Raw genomic sequence first — 17,753 nt, forward strand, 5'->3', positions numbered from 1 at the left:
CAAGTGGCAGAGCTGGGATTAGAACCCACCACCTCTGACTCCCAAACCCGTGCTCTTTCCAGTAAGCCACGCTGCTTCTTATTTGCTCACTGCCTTTGCAGTTCCACTTCAGATATTGATAGTGCCCACTGTGAAGATGAAATTCAACAAGATGACAATTTATAAAAGCTATAAAAATGTTCGAAATTGTCCATGAAGATTGTTAATCCAAAATAGATTTATGCATAGGGTTTGATTTACAGTGTCTGAATTAAGGAATGCAAAAATAATTGCAACCACTGAAATGTCCAAATATTATTTGTATCAATAATGTTAGTATTTGTTAAGCGCTTACTATGTGCAGAGCATTGTTCTAAGCGCTGGGTATGTAGTAAATGTCTGCTGCATGTAAAGTACCATTCTAAGCTCTGGAAAAGAGTGTAAGTGAGAATTAGAGATGATCCCACCCTAGCAAAATGACAATTCATTAAAGTTATGAGAATAGTAATTATCATAAAGATTGTTAATCCAAAATAGATTATGCATATGGTTTGATTTATTAAGTCTGAATCAGGGAATGCAAAAGTTATTGCAGCCACTGTATTGTTCAAGTAGTATTTGTACTAATATGTGGTAAAAGTCTGCTGAGTCTAAAGCACCGTACTAAGCTCTGGGAAAGAATGCAAGTGAGAATTAGACACAGTCCTACCCCCTGGGGTGCTCACAATCTAATGAAAAGGTGGAGGGAACTGACAACTGATTCATAAGGAAGACTAACTAGAGGACCTGAGCCAACCACAATCTGCGTTTGTCGCCCTAGGGTACACCCATAAAGTATGACAACAACTCCGGTCAGTCTGCCATTAAGCACAATGTAAAATCGTTAATCACTGGACCAAGCAAGATACCCCGTGGAATGCCTCAGCTGGAAATGGTTCCAGAGAATGTAAAGGTGGTGGAACGAGGGAAATATGAAGATGTGAAGGCCGGGGAACCTGTGCGTTCTCGCCATACGTCAGTAGTCAGCTCCGGCCCTTCCGTTCTCAGGTCAACTCTGCATGAAACTCCCAAATCTCAGCTGAGCCCTGGGATTTATGATGATACCAATGCAAGGAGAACCCCTGTGAACTATCAAAACACTATGTCAAGAGGTTCACCTATGATGAATAGATCTTCTGAAGGTATTTTATTTTTGTTGTCTTGACCAGTACTGCCCAGTATTAAACTCAAGGAACTGTAGAAGCTATGATTTTTAAATCTGTGAAGATAGACCAATATCAAAATTTTGAAAAGCTGTTGTAGGAAATGAATGTGCAGCGGTTAACAGGCTAATTGTCCTCTTGTGTTATTGGGTTATCGTATTTAAATGCATTTACCATAGGGAAAATCAATCTAGGTTCCCTAAAATTACTAGAAGTCTGTCTCTTAAGCCCAGACAATACAATATAGGATATAGTTTGTCATTTTTATCCACAGTTTCTATTCTGAATTGTACAATATTTTAATTGCTTTACAGGTACTGCACACATGAAATCTTTAAAAAAAAATAAAATAAAAAAAAGTTCCCAGTAATTCAGACCCAGATTTTAAAATGGTAAAAATTTAATGGATGAATTTCCAGTGAGTTTTAATTGGCGGGGTAAGAAGCGGGGCGTCATACTTTCTTTAGCTTATTTTTGTTCATGAGTTGCTGAGATATCAGGAAGTAAAGCAGAGCCATAATACATTTTGTGGCACAAGAAAAACAAAGAAAGCATCAGTTTGCAGATTAACATTAGGAAAGTTAAAATGTTATTTTTGTGTCATTTATACATGCTAAATAGTGAATCCAAAATAAGGTGAAATATAATGAAGCAACAATTTTAAGTTCTAGTAATCTTGTAATGTGGGTAAAGAGCTGTTGGTATGTCTTTATATTCTAAAGTTTGCTCAGATTTGAATAATTTGATAATTATTTGGTGTTTCTTCCTTGTTTTCAGTTGTGGGGCTTGAAGGGAATCAGTCAGCTGCATTTTTTTGGAGCCCTTTCTGGGTACAGGGAACTAAGTGTTTAGGAGAGTAGGTAGGCACGATCACTACCCTCAAGGAGTTTACAATCTAGAAGTCATGTTATCTGACCCTCCCTTTAGGGCTCCACTGAACTTCACTTGACAGATTCATAAAAATCTATCATAAAATAATATTTAATGAAGGAGATTCCACAATCTGCCATTGCACTGGGGCAAATATAAGATAATAGGATTGGTCACAGTCTCTGATCCACATGGGGCTCACAATCTAAAGGAAAAATAATCACCGTAAAAATCCTAATGTGAGCAATGATTTTTAACTGTAACTTCCAGATATATTTATGAAAGGAAAGGTGCCATTAAAAATCCAAAGATATTCAACTCTCTTGGCAGGACGAATTTTATTTTATCCTCTCCCAGATCATCAGGCACTTGCAAATGTGTCCTTGAAATGTGTGTGGGCATTTCTGTTTGTCTGGGGTTGAGTGTGGACCAATATAATGAAGATTATGAAAGGGGTGAAAAGAGTAGCTTTGCATTCGAAGGAAGGGTTGAAGATATTTGTGCAAATTGACTAGGAAAATTTAGTAAACTTTCCCATTTCATTAATATTAAGTGTTGTATAAAATTACTTTTCCATTCTGAAGGATCAGATTGGGAAGAGCTAATGGATTTAAAATCCCGGGTTGTCTTTATTTCCCAGCAGTATATATATTTTCCATCATAGGAAGAATCAAGGTGTGCTTTTTTTTTGTTGTTTTGTTGCAAATTCATTAACCTTGTCAAATATGAAGCTGTTCAAAACTACCCCTAGATATGAACTACCAGCAGATCAATTGAACAGTCATTTCACATTCAGTATTAGCTGAGCAAGAGGCTAAATATAGAGAACTCTGCCATTTTTGAGTTGTATGCAGGTGTCACTCTTAACCTGCCCAGTTGAGACACTGGTATCCTCTATCAGATCTTTATATAAGGTATCAATCAATCTTATTTGAATGTTTTCTGTGTGCAGAGCACTGTACTAAATGCTTGGGAGAATACAGTACAACAGAATGGATAGACCTTTCCCCTGCCCACAACGAGCTTAAAGTCCAGAGGGGAAGACAGACATTAATGTATATAAATAATGGATATGTAAGTGCTGAGGGATTCAAGGTGGTGTAAATAAAGGGTTCGAATCCAAGGGCAAGAGCAATACTGAAGGGAATGGGAGAAGAGGAGATGAGGGCTTAGCGAAAGCCTCATCGAGAAGATGTAATTTTTAATAAGGCTTTGAAGGTGGGAAGAATGATATTAAGGGGGAGAGAGTTCCAGGCCAAAGGCAGGAGGTGGGCGAGGAGTTGGAGGCGAGGTAGATGCAGAACTTACATAGTTTACACTTCCGTTTATATTTATATATATTTTACATTTTTATGTACTGTTTTACCTCCCCACTCTAGTGCTATTTCTAACATTTGAAATATTGTGCTGCTGTACACTGCTATCCCTTAAAAGATGGATGAAACTCAATAGAAGGCAACTTTGTTTACATTCAAATATCTGTAGTTATCCAACAAGATTAGTGTTGAAGGCATTTGAGGAGCAGGTGGCATAATGGATAGAGCATGGGCTTGGGAGTCAGAAGGACCGGGGTTCTAATCCCAGCCCTGCCACATGTCTGCTCTGTGACCCTGATCAAGTCACTTGTCTGTGCCTCCGTTACCACAACTGTAAAATGGGGACCAAGAGTGTGAGCCCCATGTGGGACAGAAACTGTGTCGAACCTGATTAACTTGTATCTACCCCAGTGCTTAGAACAGTACTTGATATACAAGTGTTTAAGTACCGTAATTATCATTATTATTATCATTATCAAATAGTTCAACAGGGTGGGGCTTGTAGTGTTTGAACCTTCTACTTAGTGGTCACTGGTTGAGTTTCCAAATAGCCATTGTTATGTTGTAAACGTGTTTTACATGAAATGCCAGTTACTAGTTATAACTTTTCTCTACATCTTCAGGTTCTAGTCTTCTTCTCCAGTTACTTTTAAATCCTCCGGTTCCTCGAATCCAATTTTCTTTTCTCCCCATGACCTCACCTAACATCAGTAACATTAGCACTGTGTTAAAATATGGGTGAGTGTGTAAATATGTCAGTGGGAAGTGGACCGTTAGCATACATTTCTAAGGTATTTTTTCAGTTTTTGATGATGCTCCTTTTTTTTTCCCCCTAGTAACAATTTCTTCTGGCAAGTCTGCAAATCATGAAAGGAAATCTACACTTACCCCAACTCAGAGAGAAAGTGTATCATCAAAGTCTCCAGTACCAGGGGTTGATCCTGTAGTAACCCATAGTCCCTTCGATCCTCATCACAGAGGTGGAACTCCAGGAGAGGTCTATCGAAGCCACCTTCCCACTCACCTAGATCCTGCCATGCCATTTCACAGGGCTCTGGATCCTGGTAAGTCTTTTACATTCTGGAAAAGTAGTATTATATCTGTGTTCAAGGAAAGGCTCGCATACAGTGGGCAAAAGTGAAAAGCCTCCAAAAACAATATAGAATTTTCAGTCCTTTTGCAGTATACAGTGACCATCTACCAAATCATCCTAAGAAATGGGTTCCATGGAAGTGATCATTCCAGTTTTTAAACCATCATTTTTACGAAGGTCTCTTGTGAATTTTAATGAAGAAAAAAATAAATTAATGGCTCACCCCAAAACCCAACTTAGTACTTCTAGTGTAGTGATTTTATCAAAAGTTCTCAGATATTGGTTGGTCACTCCAGAAATAGGTATATTTGAGAAACAATTGGCGAATACAGTTGGTGGTCAGAACTGATAGAAAAAGTAAGTAATTTCCACTAGTTCATCTCTTCCCCTTCTGTTTTGAGCATTATATGCTAATTCTCTTTGTGCAGCAATTTCTTCAGTAATTTCCCCTACATCAGGTTTTTAAAAAATGCATATTCATTATTAGACCATCTTTGAAAGTTCCTATGTGAAGTCCACTTTGTTACTTTCTTCATTGTGCAGGTAGCGTTTGAGGTTCATTCATTTTCTCAAAATGTGATGCCAGATATCACTATGTGAATCAAGACGTCTCTCTCATTTTCTGATTCTAGCTGCTGCCGCATACCTGTTCCAGAGGCAGCTTTCACCTACCCCAGGTTATCCAAGTCAGTACCAGCTTTATGCAATGGAAAATACAAGGCAGACCATCCTAAATGATTATATTACCTCCCAGCAGATGCAAGTTAACTTGCGCCCCGATGTAGCGAGAGGACTGTCTCCTAGAGAACAACCATTAGGCCTCCCGTATCCAGCAACCAGAGGTATGTCTCTTGTATCCATTCTTCAGAGTGGAGAAACTGTTTTTGAGTCTAGGGGTCCTGAAACTAGAAGTAGCATTTATTGAGTGCCCCCTTGGTGCTGTGTAGTGTACCAGGCACTTGGGGAGTACAGAATAAAGAAGCAGCTTTATCAGGAGCTCCCACTAAGTCAAAACAAGTCCACCAGCCAACAAAATCTCCACCATCTCTAAATGTCCAGTGCCTGAATACTAGTTATTTCTTCCTTGCTGCATTTAATTAACTCTGTTGTGTAAGTACTAGCAAATTATCATTTAAAGTAAATGCTGTCACCGAAGCAGTAAGGCCTAGAGGCTATGCTAATGGTATAGTGGTTAGAACACAGGCCTGGGAGTCAGAAGGTCCTGGCTTCTGATCCCAGCTCTGCCACTTGTTTGCTCTGTGGCCTTGGGCAAGTCACTTCACTTCTCTGTTCCTCAGTTACCTCTTCTGTAAAATGGGGATTAAGACTGTGAACCCCATCTGGGATAGGGGACTGTGTCCAACCCGATTTGCTTATATTTCCCCAGTGCTCAATACAGTGCCTGGCACGTAGTAAGCGCTTAACAAATACCATTATTTATTATTATAATTATTATTAATAATAAAATTGGGATTAAGTCTGGAAGCCCTATGTGTGACAGGGACTGTACCCAACCTGATTATATCTACTCCAGCAGTTAGTACAGTGCTTGGGCACATAGTAAGGGCTTAACAAATACCATAAAAATCTGCATCTTGTTATGACCCGGTTCCTCCATGCCACTGGGGCTCTGAGGTCTGAGGAGCAGAGAAGAGAGGGAAGCAGCCGATACCCTGGGTAGCCTCCTTCCTTCCACCCATTTTTAAATGGTTACTTTCCTGGCCTGGCCAATTTTGGAGTGTCTGGTAATCTGCATGTCTTGTTTATTTTTAAAATTGGTATAGGAGTTAATGAGTGTTAAGAAAGACTAGTAGAAAACAATGGGATGCTTGGCCTTGAGAATGAGGAAAAATGCCTAATTCATTTTTAAAATTTTTTCCTACAGGCATCATTGACTTGACCAATATGCCCCCCACAATCTTAGTGCCTCACCCTGGTGGAACAAACACTCCTCCAATGGACAGAATCACTTACATACCTGGTACCCAGCTTACTTTTCCTCCCAGGCCTTACAATCCTGCTTCTATGTCACCAGGTGAGACTGTTTGAACAACTCTTTCTTTGCGCTATGGTTTGTCTCGAAGTTCCTACTTTTTTCATCTCATAGCCTTATAAATCAAAGCTTGGACCAGTTTCTACCCTGATAGCTTCTCCCATTCAATCCCGTGCTTTACAGCCAACATCTCATACCGGCTTTGTCGGGTTGTTCTTATCCATCGGGTGCTTGGTACCATTTTGCCCATATCTTTCCGGAGCCCCTCAGGACTTCAAACAAAAATCATGGAGAATCTAAAGAGTTTTCCTCCAACCTTCTCACTGATAAACTGGATAAAATAACCAAAGCCACTTTTCACACTAATGATCACAGATACAAATTTAGAAATTTTTAAATTGGTTAAAATCCGTTTCTTTTAAGAGTCTTTGTCTCTAAGCTCTTCGTGGAAGCATTTACATTCATTTGTTTTGTAGGGCATCCCACTCACCTTGCGGCATCCGCGGCGGCAAATGTGGAACGAGAACGTGAAAGGGAAAGAGAGAGGGAGAAGGAGCGTGAACGAGAGAGAGAGCGGGAGCGGGAGAGAGAGCGGGAGAGAGAGAGAGAACGGATAGCTGCTGTGTCCACAGAGCTCTACCTTCGGTCAGGTCAGAGTCTGAATATTTTTAGCTTTTTGAGATTGATTCTTTTAGCTTAAAAACCTATCCAAATTGTGGTTTTTGATAAAACATTGTAAACATTTAGACTTCAAAATTTTAAGTTGAAAGTTAGGTATTTATCCATGCTTACAGATTATTTTTGGTTCCATTACCAACAAAAATATGCCTAGTAGGGTTTGATCAGCTATGTTGGGACTGGCATTTTTCACGTTGTTGGGCAAGTTGAAATCGGTTTTGATGTCTGGTTCCAGAATATAGAAGCCCCTTTTTTTCAGCTGCCTTAGAGTAATGGCTGCCACTTTTATGGCTATGTCGTGCAGTTTTATGATTGCAACCTGATGGATTCAACATATTTTAACTACCTGATTGTGAAGATTATTTAAACAGTTCTAGAAGTAGTAAAATGTAGTTATTCTACTGTGTATGTATTCAATACACATTTTGAGTAGTGCAGTATTGAGGAGTTAGCAAATTACTGCTCACAGAACAAAGCTACCTGAAGGCAGTGTTATGCAGTGTTGGAAGAAATGGTTTTTCCTGTGCAAGTGACATGGGCCAAGCATGAGTTCTGCAGCACAAATTTCTGTAAATCAAGCTTCTTCAGAAACATACTCCCTGCGATCCAGAAGAACTGGCTGTGTGAAGTATGACACAGTGGGCAATATTTGTGGGGAAATTCAGAGCCTGATTAAGGCGTGGCTTTATCCCTCTGTGATTTTTTTTTAAATACAGCTGTCAGAATTAGAATGTATGTGCACAGCTACTCCTTGTGGTTAGCTTCCTTGTTAGTATTTCTCTCTCTTTTCTCTCAAAGGCTCGGAACAGCCTGGACGACCAGGGAGTCATGGATATGTTCGCTCACCTTCTCCTTCAGTCAGAACCCAGGAGAACATCCTGCAGCAAAGACCCAGTATTTTCCAAGGAACCAACGGCACCAGTGTGATCACCCCTTTAGACCCTGCTGCACAGCTTCGCATCATGTAGGTTTTGGGAAGAATCCATTTCAACTTCCTGCTCACTCTTATTACACTTTTCTGTGGTTAATTCCAAAAAAATTGGAATGACGATTCTGGCTGGAGAGTTGGTGTATTCATTTAGTCGTATTTATTGAGTGCTCACTGTGTGCAAAGCACTGTCCTAAGCGCTTGCGAGAGTACAATATAACAACAAACAGACACACTCCCTGCCCCCAACAAGAATGATGACCCCCAGCCAGAGTCTACACTCAGAGGTCTAAGGAGCTTGGTCTTCATTTAGTTTCTTGGCTGTAGGATGACACAAAATGACGGTCCCAAGTTTTGGTCTGCAGGAGTGGATTTTGATGCAAACACCTTTTGATGTTATTGCAGGCAGATCCCCCCTGGAGGCCCTTCCATAACTCAAGGGTTGCCAGCATCACGGTATAATACTGCAGCAGATGCCTTGGCTGCTTTGGTGGATGCCGCAGCCTCTGCACCGCAGATGGAAGTGTCCAAAGCAAAAGAGAGTAAGCACGAGGCAACACGGATAGAGGAGAACTTGGGACGCAGGTCAGCAATGGTTAGTGAGCAGCAGCAACAGCTGGAGCAGAAAACCCTGGAGGCGGAGAAGAGATCCATTCAATGCCCGTACACTTCTGCAGGCTTCCCAAGTGGAAAACCCCAGGGACAGTCCTCTTCGGTAGTTTATTCTGAGGCCGGTAAAGATAAAGGGCCTCCTCCCAAATCCAGATACGAGGAGGAGCTAAGGACTCGAGGGAAGACCACCATTACTGCTGCTAACTTCATAGATGTGATCATCACCCGACAGATTGCTTCAGATAAGGACGCCAGAGAACGCGGCTCTCAAAGTTCGGATTCTTCTAGTAGTCGTACGTATTGTATTGTGGGGGTCCTGAACCTCCTAAAATAGTGAGTAGGAAGAGACCACTTGCGTGATTCTTTAATAGAGCAACACTCGTGCAGTAGAACATTTGAGTCGCGTGGTAAATGCTGCAAGTAGATAAGAAAGGGAGCCGGAGGTAGTAGAGGTGAGGGATTGCATGAGACATAAAGTATTTGCTTCTATAATGATGATTATGCAGATCAATTTTCCAAATGATCCATGTAGGTTTAAAACTGTCCATAGAATTACTTCAAGAAGGCTGTAGAATAAAAGAGACTAGGAAACAGGCAGAAAGACCAACAAGGAAGAATTCTCAAAGATGTGGTAACAATATTGATATATATTATGTGGCCACTGCACTGAGCACTTGGGGAACGTTCTGGGGAATGGGAAAGAAGCACAAGAACTTGTTCATAGGATAGTTAGAATCTAATTGGTGAAACATGTGTTAAAATATTTACAGCTGGGATAATCATCATGAGTAACTGAGTGATTATATAGGCTTTTCAAGTGCTGAGGAAAGGTATAAAAACGGTGTTGGATTACAAAGTCATCCTCTCACACTGTTGAGGACCATGGGTTTTTAAGAATGTCTGCTGCCTGTACTCTGAGCAGAGAAAACACATCACCAAATGGTTTTGTAGAAAATAATGTTGATAAAATGGTGTAATTGGTGAGATAATTTGAATTGCATATTTGAAGAGTCTGCTCGCCTTGGAAGCCTTGCTCTGTATATGGAGAGATAATTATCAGTGGTTGCAAAGTTATTTTAAAAAAGTCAATATGAGAGAGACTATTTGATTATCCAACCTGAATGAGATCTATAATACCTTCTCTACAAGGGGACCCAAAGTTGCATTCTGTCCTGTAGGCCCAATTCCTTTAAATATTGAAGGGAAATAAGGTCACCAAGCTTAATGCTAAAATCAGATTTTCTCAATAACCCCTTTTGGTTCAAATATTTTTGGTAGTTTCAAATGATGTTGAAGTGGTTGGGGTTTTTTTTTGTTTTTTTGTTTTGTTTTGGAACAGTTGTCACTGCAAGACACAAGTTCTTTCACAGTAACCTAAAGCTTATGAGCAGTGTCATGCTCACAAGAGTTTTTTGGCTCAGAAATCCTTCCAGGGTCTGAACATGTATACTAAATCCAGTGGAACACATAAACTTCGAGAATTCCCAAGTTTTGTGACAGTATCCCCTTGCTAAATTTTCTCTCTTATAGGATTTTGTCACTAATAAATAACATGAATCAAAACAACATTATTTAAGTGGAGCCTTTGATATAGATTTAGTTTGTAAAGGAATCTGTAGTATTGTGTAGAAAGTGGTTCATTTAATGATGGCAACTGATTCTTTCAAGATTCAAATATTTTCCCTGAATGTCATGAGCTAATTGTATTGCTTTAAATAGTTGGTCAAACGAGGTATATAAGTTTTCTACTGACAAGTCATTAAGTTATCAAACTGGTTTTTTTTCCCTGTGACCCACAGTATCTTCTCACCGATATGAAACCCCTGGAGATGCTATTGAAGTGATAAGTCCTGCCAGTTCACCTGCTCCACCCCAGGAGAAATTGCAGGCCTATCAACAGGAGGTCCCTAAACCAAGCCAGGCAGAAGGTAAGTCAGTTTTTTTTTCAGTAGATGTTGTACATACACAGTGTTCATTGTTATTCATTTTTGGTAGTTGCTGCAAAATATCCAATATACTACTCTAAAATCTTTTTCTGTATAGCAGACAGTTACAAGTTTGATTTGCTCAAAACCTTTTTACCCAGGAAAGTTTATAGCATTGTTCCATTTGAAAGTCCTACCTTCACAGATAAATATTAATGGTTGCTTTAACTATGTTTTCTGAGACTGCATTTTGACTGAATGTAGAGTGATTTGTTAAGCGCTTATGTGCTAATTCCTGGGGTAGATACAAGTTAACCTTATTGTTTATAGCTCTTGTCCCACACAGGACTCACAGACTAAGAGATAGGGAGAGTAGATATCTTATTCCCATTTTATAGATGAGGAAACTGAGGCTCACGAAGGTTAAGTAACTTGCCCAGCATCACTCAGCACATCAGTGGCAGAGTGGGGATTAAAACTTGACTCCCACACTCTTTCAACTGAGCCAACTTGCCTCTCTAAAAATAAGGACCAGACTGAGTCTGTGATTCCATTCTGAACTAGCATTCTCAGCTTTCTGCCTGATTCTATAGAGATAGAAATGTTTGTTTTCCTTGATAGTCAAGCTTTTGGAATTCCAAAAATAGAAATGTGTTCAATTGCTAAATTACAGTCAAGCTTTGGTGAGCATTTGAAGACTTACCATCACCAGAATAACATTTGCCCGTTATAAATTAGGTGATCCCAGTAGACAGTATGAAGGTTCATTGCACCGCTATCGACCACAGCAAGAATCTCCATCTCTGCAGCAGCAACAGCAGCAGCAGTTGCCACCATCTTCACAAGCAGATGGAATTGGACATGTGCCTAGAACTCATCGTTTGATCACACTTGCTGATCATATCTGTGTAAGCTTTCTTCTCCACCTTTGTCAACATTGATGTTGCTGATCAGGCAGAAGACAAGTTTGACAGCGTAAAAAAAGATAGGTGTTTGAGAGAGGGAAAAAAGTGGAAAGAAGGACAATTGGGAGGGGAAGGGGGGTAAAAGGAGAGAAGAATTTTACAGAGGGGTAGTTTGTTCTCTGAGCCCCCAGTGGCTTTTTGTGAATAATTCTGTTAATAGAATGGGCCAGATGTGTAACCAGCCCTTTTTTTTATGTTACCAGCAAATTATTACACAGGACTTTGCTCGAAACCAAGCTGCTTCGCAAGCCACCCAACAGCCTCCCACTTCTACATTCCAGAATTCAACCTCTGCTTTAGTTTCTACTCCTGCCAGGACAAAAGCACCGAATCATTACAGCCCAGACTCACAGTCACAGTCTGTCCACCATCAGCGGCCAGGTTCCAGAGTGTCTCCGGAAAATCTCTCAGACAAATCCCGAGGAAGGTAATGCATTTGCTTCAAATCATATTTTTTGTTAAAAGTAAATTCGCACCTATTTAGCACACTTTGATTATAGGAAATACCCGATTTGACTGTAACCAACATTTTGAATTATATTGTGATACTTGAAATATTATGCTCCTAGGCCTGGAAAATCCCCAGAAAGAAGTCATGTCGCTTCAGAGCCCTACGAGCCCATTTCCCCTCCTCAGATTCCAGCTGTACACGAGAAACAAGACAATATCCTATTACTTTCCCAAAGAGCTGAGCCTGCAGAACAGAGGTAGGTGGTGGAAGAGGTGTGGACTTTTTAAGACTTTGGACTCGCTAGACCTTGTATGTGAGTTGTAATGGGCCATGTGAGCTAACAGCAATGATGTATTTTAGTCATTATCATTTTGTAGTCCCCAATGGAGTATATTGGAGTATGAGTTTTTCCCCCGGGTTTTTGTGGTTGTCTCTTAGTTGTACATTTCCCCTCAAAAACTCATGGATCTAATGTCCAGTAACCTGGAAGTGTTTTGGCTTTTTTTCCCCCTTTTTAAATGGCAGTAGTTAAACACTTAATATGTGCCAGGCATTGCAATAAGCACTGGGGTACATACAAGATAATCAGATAGGACACAGTCTGTGGCCTACATGGGACTTGCAGTTTTAATCCCCATTTTACAGATGAGATAACTGAGGCACAGAGAAATTGTTTGTGACTTGCCCAAGGTCACACCCAGCGAACAAGTGGCGGAGCCAGATTAGAACCCAAATCTTTAAGCCCCAGGCCCCTGCTCTTTCCTCTAGGCTATGCTGATTCTCTGGTCAATAACATAAGCATTGTTTAAAAGTTTCCGGTTTTATTTATCAGGGAAAAGTTACTTTTGCTACTCAGAACTTTTCAAGACTTTCTCCTTGGAGCGTGCTTGCCTAAATTGATAGTGGAGTCTTCTCTGTGATAGAGATTTAAGACATTACCTAACAAGTACAACTATTGAGCCTCACCATATTGTGCTCCATACTATCTAAAGTATATGATATTCATATATTAGGTAGCCTGCCAGAGCACATAAATAATGTCCTAGGAAATGCATGTGGCAGACGTCTACATATATGGCTGATCCATTTGAGACCTGAATGATCTGGTTATGTGTTCAAAATATAACTGAACAACTGAAGCAGTACAAGTGATTCTGAGCAGGATTGTACAAATGCACAGAATTTTTGCAGAGAGCTAAAGTTATTCGTCAGCTTCTCCTTCTAGAAACTCTCAAGTTTTCTTCACAGCTACACTTCTGTCCTGGTTCTTACCCTTCCCATCCAACCGCTGCTTCTCATTTTCCTTGGTTGTCTCCTCACTGTTTCATGTCCTTTGACTGTGGACATCTTACAGGGCTCAGTTCTTGGTCTTCTAGGCTTTTCATTTTACCCTCTCTCCAGGAGTTCATGTACTCAGTATTTTCAGACACATTACTAACCCTATGAGGTTGAGTCCTAAATCTACATTTTCAGCCCTGATCTCTCACCTTCTCCACAGTGTTCCTTCCAGAGATTTTTACAAATGCAGTTTGTCTAGAATGAAGTACTCACGGAAACTCTTTCCTCTTTCTAATGTTGGTATTTGTTAAGCGCTTTCTATGTGCCGAGCACTGTTCTAAGCACTGGGGTAGATACAGGGTAATCAGGTTGTCCCACATGAGGCTCACAGTTAATCCCCATTTTATAGATGAGGTAACTGAGGCACAGAGAAGTAAAGTGACTTGCCCACAGTCACACAGCTTACAAGTTCACCTCATGCTATCATTCTCCCTATATCCCAAGGAATAATTGCCTTGCACCACTCTCTCTTCCTTTCCATCCAGGAGTGCGTGTAAAAGGCCATCACTTCTTTAGGGTTGGTACCAAAGAACTAAAGCCATTAACCCTTCTAATAATAATCATAATTATGGTGTTTGTTAAGCACTTACTATGTGCTAGGCACTGTACTGAGCCCTGGGGGGGGGGGGGGGATACAAGATAATCAGATTGGACACAGTCCCTGTCCCTCATAGGGCTCACAGTCTTAATCCCCATTTTGCATATGAGGTAAGTGAGGCACAGAGATGTGAAGTCACTTGCCCAAGGCCACATAGACAAGTGGCAGAATCAGGATTAGAACCCATGACCTTCTGACTCCTAGATCCATGGTCTGTCCACTGACCATGCTTCTGTTCCCTGCTCACTCCTTCTTTCCCCCACACTCCCCGGAAAAAACAAACACATTACATGATCAGGGCAATCAGTCAGAGCTAATCCACCTTGATCCTTGGAGTCAGAGAAGAGCCAGAAATGGAGCTAGGCTTTGGCTCCTTGTTTTTTCCCAGGTCTGGTCCTGGTGCCTGTGGAATTTCTATGTTCCTTGTGTAACTCTGAGGCAAGGCCTGAGTTTCTTCATACTTCTAGCCTGATAACTCATGGTAACAAGCCCACCGTAACCCTGGCCCCACCAACCAGTCTGGCTGATATACCAGAGAGACCAAGTATTGGGGGTCTGAAGGAGCAGGAGGACATCTCTACTTGGATGTCCTGCAGATACCTCAAATTTAATATGTACAGAAAGGAGCTTCTCATTTTACAAATGGCCTTCCGTGTTTAAGCCCTCGTTTCTCCTATTCACATTTATACTCGGGTCTGTACCCCTTAAGAACTTGATATTCATGCCACAGCATTTTAGTACGTATCCATTTCCTTTATATCTAATTTATTTGAATATCTGTCTTCTCCTCTAGACTTGTAAGTACCGTGTGGGAGGGATCATATCTACCAACTCTGTTGTACTGTACTCTCCCAAGCACCTAGTACAGTGCTCGGCACACAGCAAGTGCTCAGTCAGTATCATTGTTTGATTGATTTATCCGACACAAATGTGTTCCCAGCAGGAATGATTCCCGCTCACCAGGGAGCATCAGCTACCTGCCTTCATTCTTCACCAAGCTTGAAAACACTTCACCTATGGTGAAATCCAAGAAGCAGGAGATTTTTCGTAAGTTGAACTCCTCTGGTGGAGGTGACACTGACATGGGTAAGTGGGACTTCTTTTCTCAGCCCCAAATGAAAATGCACACTGTTATATGAATTAATGGTAACATTCTTTAGGTAATTTTTTGTGATGGTCATTTTACAAAAAACCCCCAATATTTCAAAAAGTGAACTGCTTTAAAACACTTTTAATGGAAAGATTGCTATAGAATTGTGTATTTAATGCAGTAAGTGTAATTCTTTTATGTTGCGGAGATGTATGTAAACCAAGGAAGCTCTTCAAGCATATATTTTATAGTATGATATTAATGGATTCAATATTAATTTTAGTATCCTGTGTTTAATTATAGCAGCTGCTCAACCAGGAACTGAAATATTTAACCTGCCAGCAGTCACTACCTCGGGTAAGACTTATGAAAAGCCTTTTTTCAAGAGGATTGAAGGGTATCATGATTTCACAGACTTCTTGAGGGATTTGGGGGTCTTCTCAGTCTATAAGTGGCATTTGAGCGCTTAGTGTGTGCAGAGCACTGTATAAAATGCTTGGCTGAATACAGTACAACGGAGTTGGTAGATATGTTCTCTTGCCCACAGTGAGCATACAGTCTGGAGCGGGAGACAAGAATTAATATAAATAAATAAATTATGGATATATATAAATATTGTGGGGCTGAGGGTGGGGGGAATATCAAGTGCTTGAAGGGTACAAATTCAAGAGCATAGGCTATGCAGAAGGGAGAGGGAATGGGGGAAAAGAAGGCTTAATCAAGGCTGGTTTTTTAGAGGAGATGTAACTGCAGTGAGGCTTTCAAGGAGGGGATAATGATGGTCTGGCGTAGATGGAGGGGGAGGGAGTTCCAGGCCAGAGGGAAGATGTGGACAAGGAGTCAGTGGTAAGATAGACAAGATTACGGTAAGTGGGTAAACTGGCATCAGAGAAATGAAGCGTACAGACTGGGTTATGGAAAGAAATCAGTGAGGTAAGGTAGCAGGGGGTGAGCTGACTGAATATTTCAAAACCAAGGTTGGTGAGTTTGATGTGGAGAAGGATGGGCCACCAATGGAAGCTCTTTAGTGGGGAGATGTGAACTGAACTTTAAAAAAAAAAGATTTGGGCAGGCAGGTGAATTGGGGACTGGAGTTGGGGGAGACGGGAGGCAGGGAAGTCAGTGAGGAAGTTGATGCAGTACAAAATGAATAGTATGCAAGCCAAAGGACTTAAAAAACAATTTAGATGAACTAAAAGAAGTAAGGTACCAAAGATAATTGTAATATATTTAGGAAAGGGAAGGAAACCTTTTTAAGTAACCATGTCCATTTGATACAAACCCAACATGAAGGTAGAACAGCATTTCAGAACCCACATGGTTTTTTAATGATCCTAACACCATCTACAGCTAATGATAGGGTCACCTTGCTGTTCGATGAGTTTTTTTTTTTGTTGTTGCTGTGATTCATCCTGAGAAGCAGTGTGGCTTACTAGATAGATCATGGGCCTGGGAGTCAGAAGGGCCTGAGTTCTAATCCCAGTTCCGCCACTTGTCTGCTGGGTGACCTTAGGCAAGTCACTTCACTGCTCTGTGCCTCAATTATCTCATCTGTAAAATGGGGAATAAGAATGTGGGACATGGACTGTGGTCACCTGATTTGCTTATGTCTACCCCAGCACTTATGCCTGGCAAATAGTAAGCACTTAACAAATACCTTTTTTTTAAAGACTTGAAAGCATTAGACTGAGGATATGCAAATAGGTTTCCCCCCCCCCAGTACACTTGCAGCCTTGGGCTTGATTACCTTTTGATTGACTCATGAATTCCCCATCAGTTGCTGCTCCTTTGTCTTCTGTCATCTAGCCTGTATCCTGTGGACATTTTCCTTTTGAAAATGATACTATTAGGGGATGAAAGAGCAGAAGATGAAAACCCCAAATTTCATTTTGCTGATAATTAGGGGTCCCAAGGGAGGAGTAAGTGTAAACTTTAGTCATGTCTTCATGGAGCAGTCCTGGCTAATGTTAGCATGGTGCTTAGGTTAGATTTGTCCTGAGAGATTTGCAAGGGAATTTGTGGTTGAGGCAGAAAAAAGTCCCTGAGAAAATATATTAAAAAATGTATTTGGTCCCTTTAGCCAATCAGTCAAATCACTGAGTCATTGCTTGTGGTTTTAGAACTTCTGGCAAAATTGGATAAAGCTAAGACAAAATTGCCTGGGAACCCCTGTTTTGTTTTGGTAGTCTGTTTGTACTAGCAACAAGCTGGGCCCTAGAATTCTGCCGTAAATTGCTTTTGGTTTACTTTTCCTGTTTCCCCTGTAACCCCAATGTGTTTATAGATATTAACCTGTAATCTTTTTAAATTTTCTCCATTTAGGCTCAGTCAGTTCTAGAGGCCATTCTTTTGCTGATCCTGCCAGCAATCTGGGTCTGGAAGACATTATAAGGAAAGCTCTCATGGGAAACTTTGATGATAAGGGAGAAGATCATGGAGTTGTCATGTCACAGCCTATGGGAGTCGTGCCAGGCAGTGCAAATCCATCAGCCTCAGCTAATAGCGAGACCCGCAGAGAGGAAGCAAACCCATCACCTAATTCAGGTAATTACTTTTATAGCTTCTCAATGACATGTGAAGAACCTTGGCAAGTGTTATCAGAGCTTGACCTATTCAAGGTAAGAAATCCCAGGGGCACATTCTTCCAGACTTCCAGAAGGAATACTAACCAGTGTCCTAACTTTGGTTCCTCTAAACAATTGAGCCTGGTTGCTT

General features: G+C 40.8%; 1 protein-coding gene across 14 annotated transcripts in view; it reads left to right on the plus strand.

Annotated features, from left to right (window-relative positions):
• The window catches only part of NCOR1 (nuclear receptor corepressor 1), a 119,615-nt gene that overhangs the window by 94,059 nt on the left and 7,803 nt on the right, over window positions 1-17,753 (plus strand). For 12 of the 14 annotated variants that reach the window (XM_029081869.2, XM_029081876.2, XM_029081872.2 and 9 more), the window contains 14 exons: window positions 800-1,160; window positions 4,204-4,431; window positions 5,093-5,302; window positions 6,346-6,495; window positions 6,930-7,103; window positions 7,930-8,095; window positions 8,465-8,964; window positions 10,471-10,599; window positions 11,335-11,504; window positions 11,765-11,988; window positions 12,131-12,268; window positions 14,889-15,034; window positions 15,342-15,395; window positions 17,361-17,582. In XM_029081869.2, coding sequence (XP_028937702.1) covers window positions 800-1,160; window positions 4,204-4,431; window positions 5,093-5,302; window positions 6,346-6,495; window positions 6,930-7,103; window positions 7,930-8,095; window positions 8,465-8,964; window positions 10,471-10,599; window positions 11,335-11,504; window positions 11,765-11,988; window positions 12,131-12,268; window positions 14,889-15,034; window positions 15,342-15,395; window positions 17,361-17,582 — 2,872 coding nt within the window. The remainder of the gene's footprint in view (window positions 1-799; window positions 1,161-4,203; window positions 4,432-5,092; window positions 5,303-6,345; window positions 6,496-6,929; window positions 7,104-7,929; window positions 8,096-8,464; window positions 8,965-10,470; window positions 10,600-11,334; window positions 11,505-11,764; window positions 11,989-12,130; window positions 12,269-14,888; window positions 15,035-15,341; window positions 15,396-17,360; window positions 17,583-17,753) is intronic. The other 2 variants (XM_007672533.3, XM_007672541.3) reach the window with 1 other exon arrangement.

Source organism: Ornithorhynchus anatinus, chromosome 17 (genome assembly GCF_004115215.2).
Source record: "Ornithorhynchus anatinus isolate Pmale09 chromosome 17, mOrnAna1.pri.v4, whole genome shotgun sequence".
NCBI lineage: Eukaryota > Metazoa > Chordata > Mammalia > Monotremata > Ornithorhynchidae > Ornithorhynchus > Ornithorhynchus anatinus.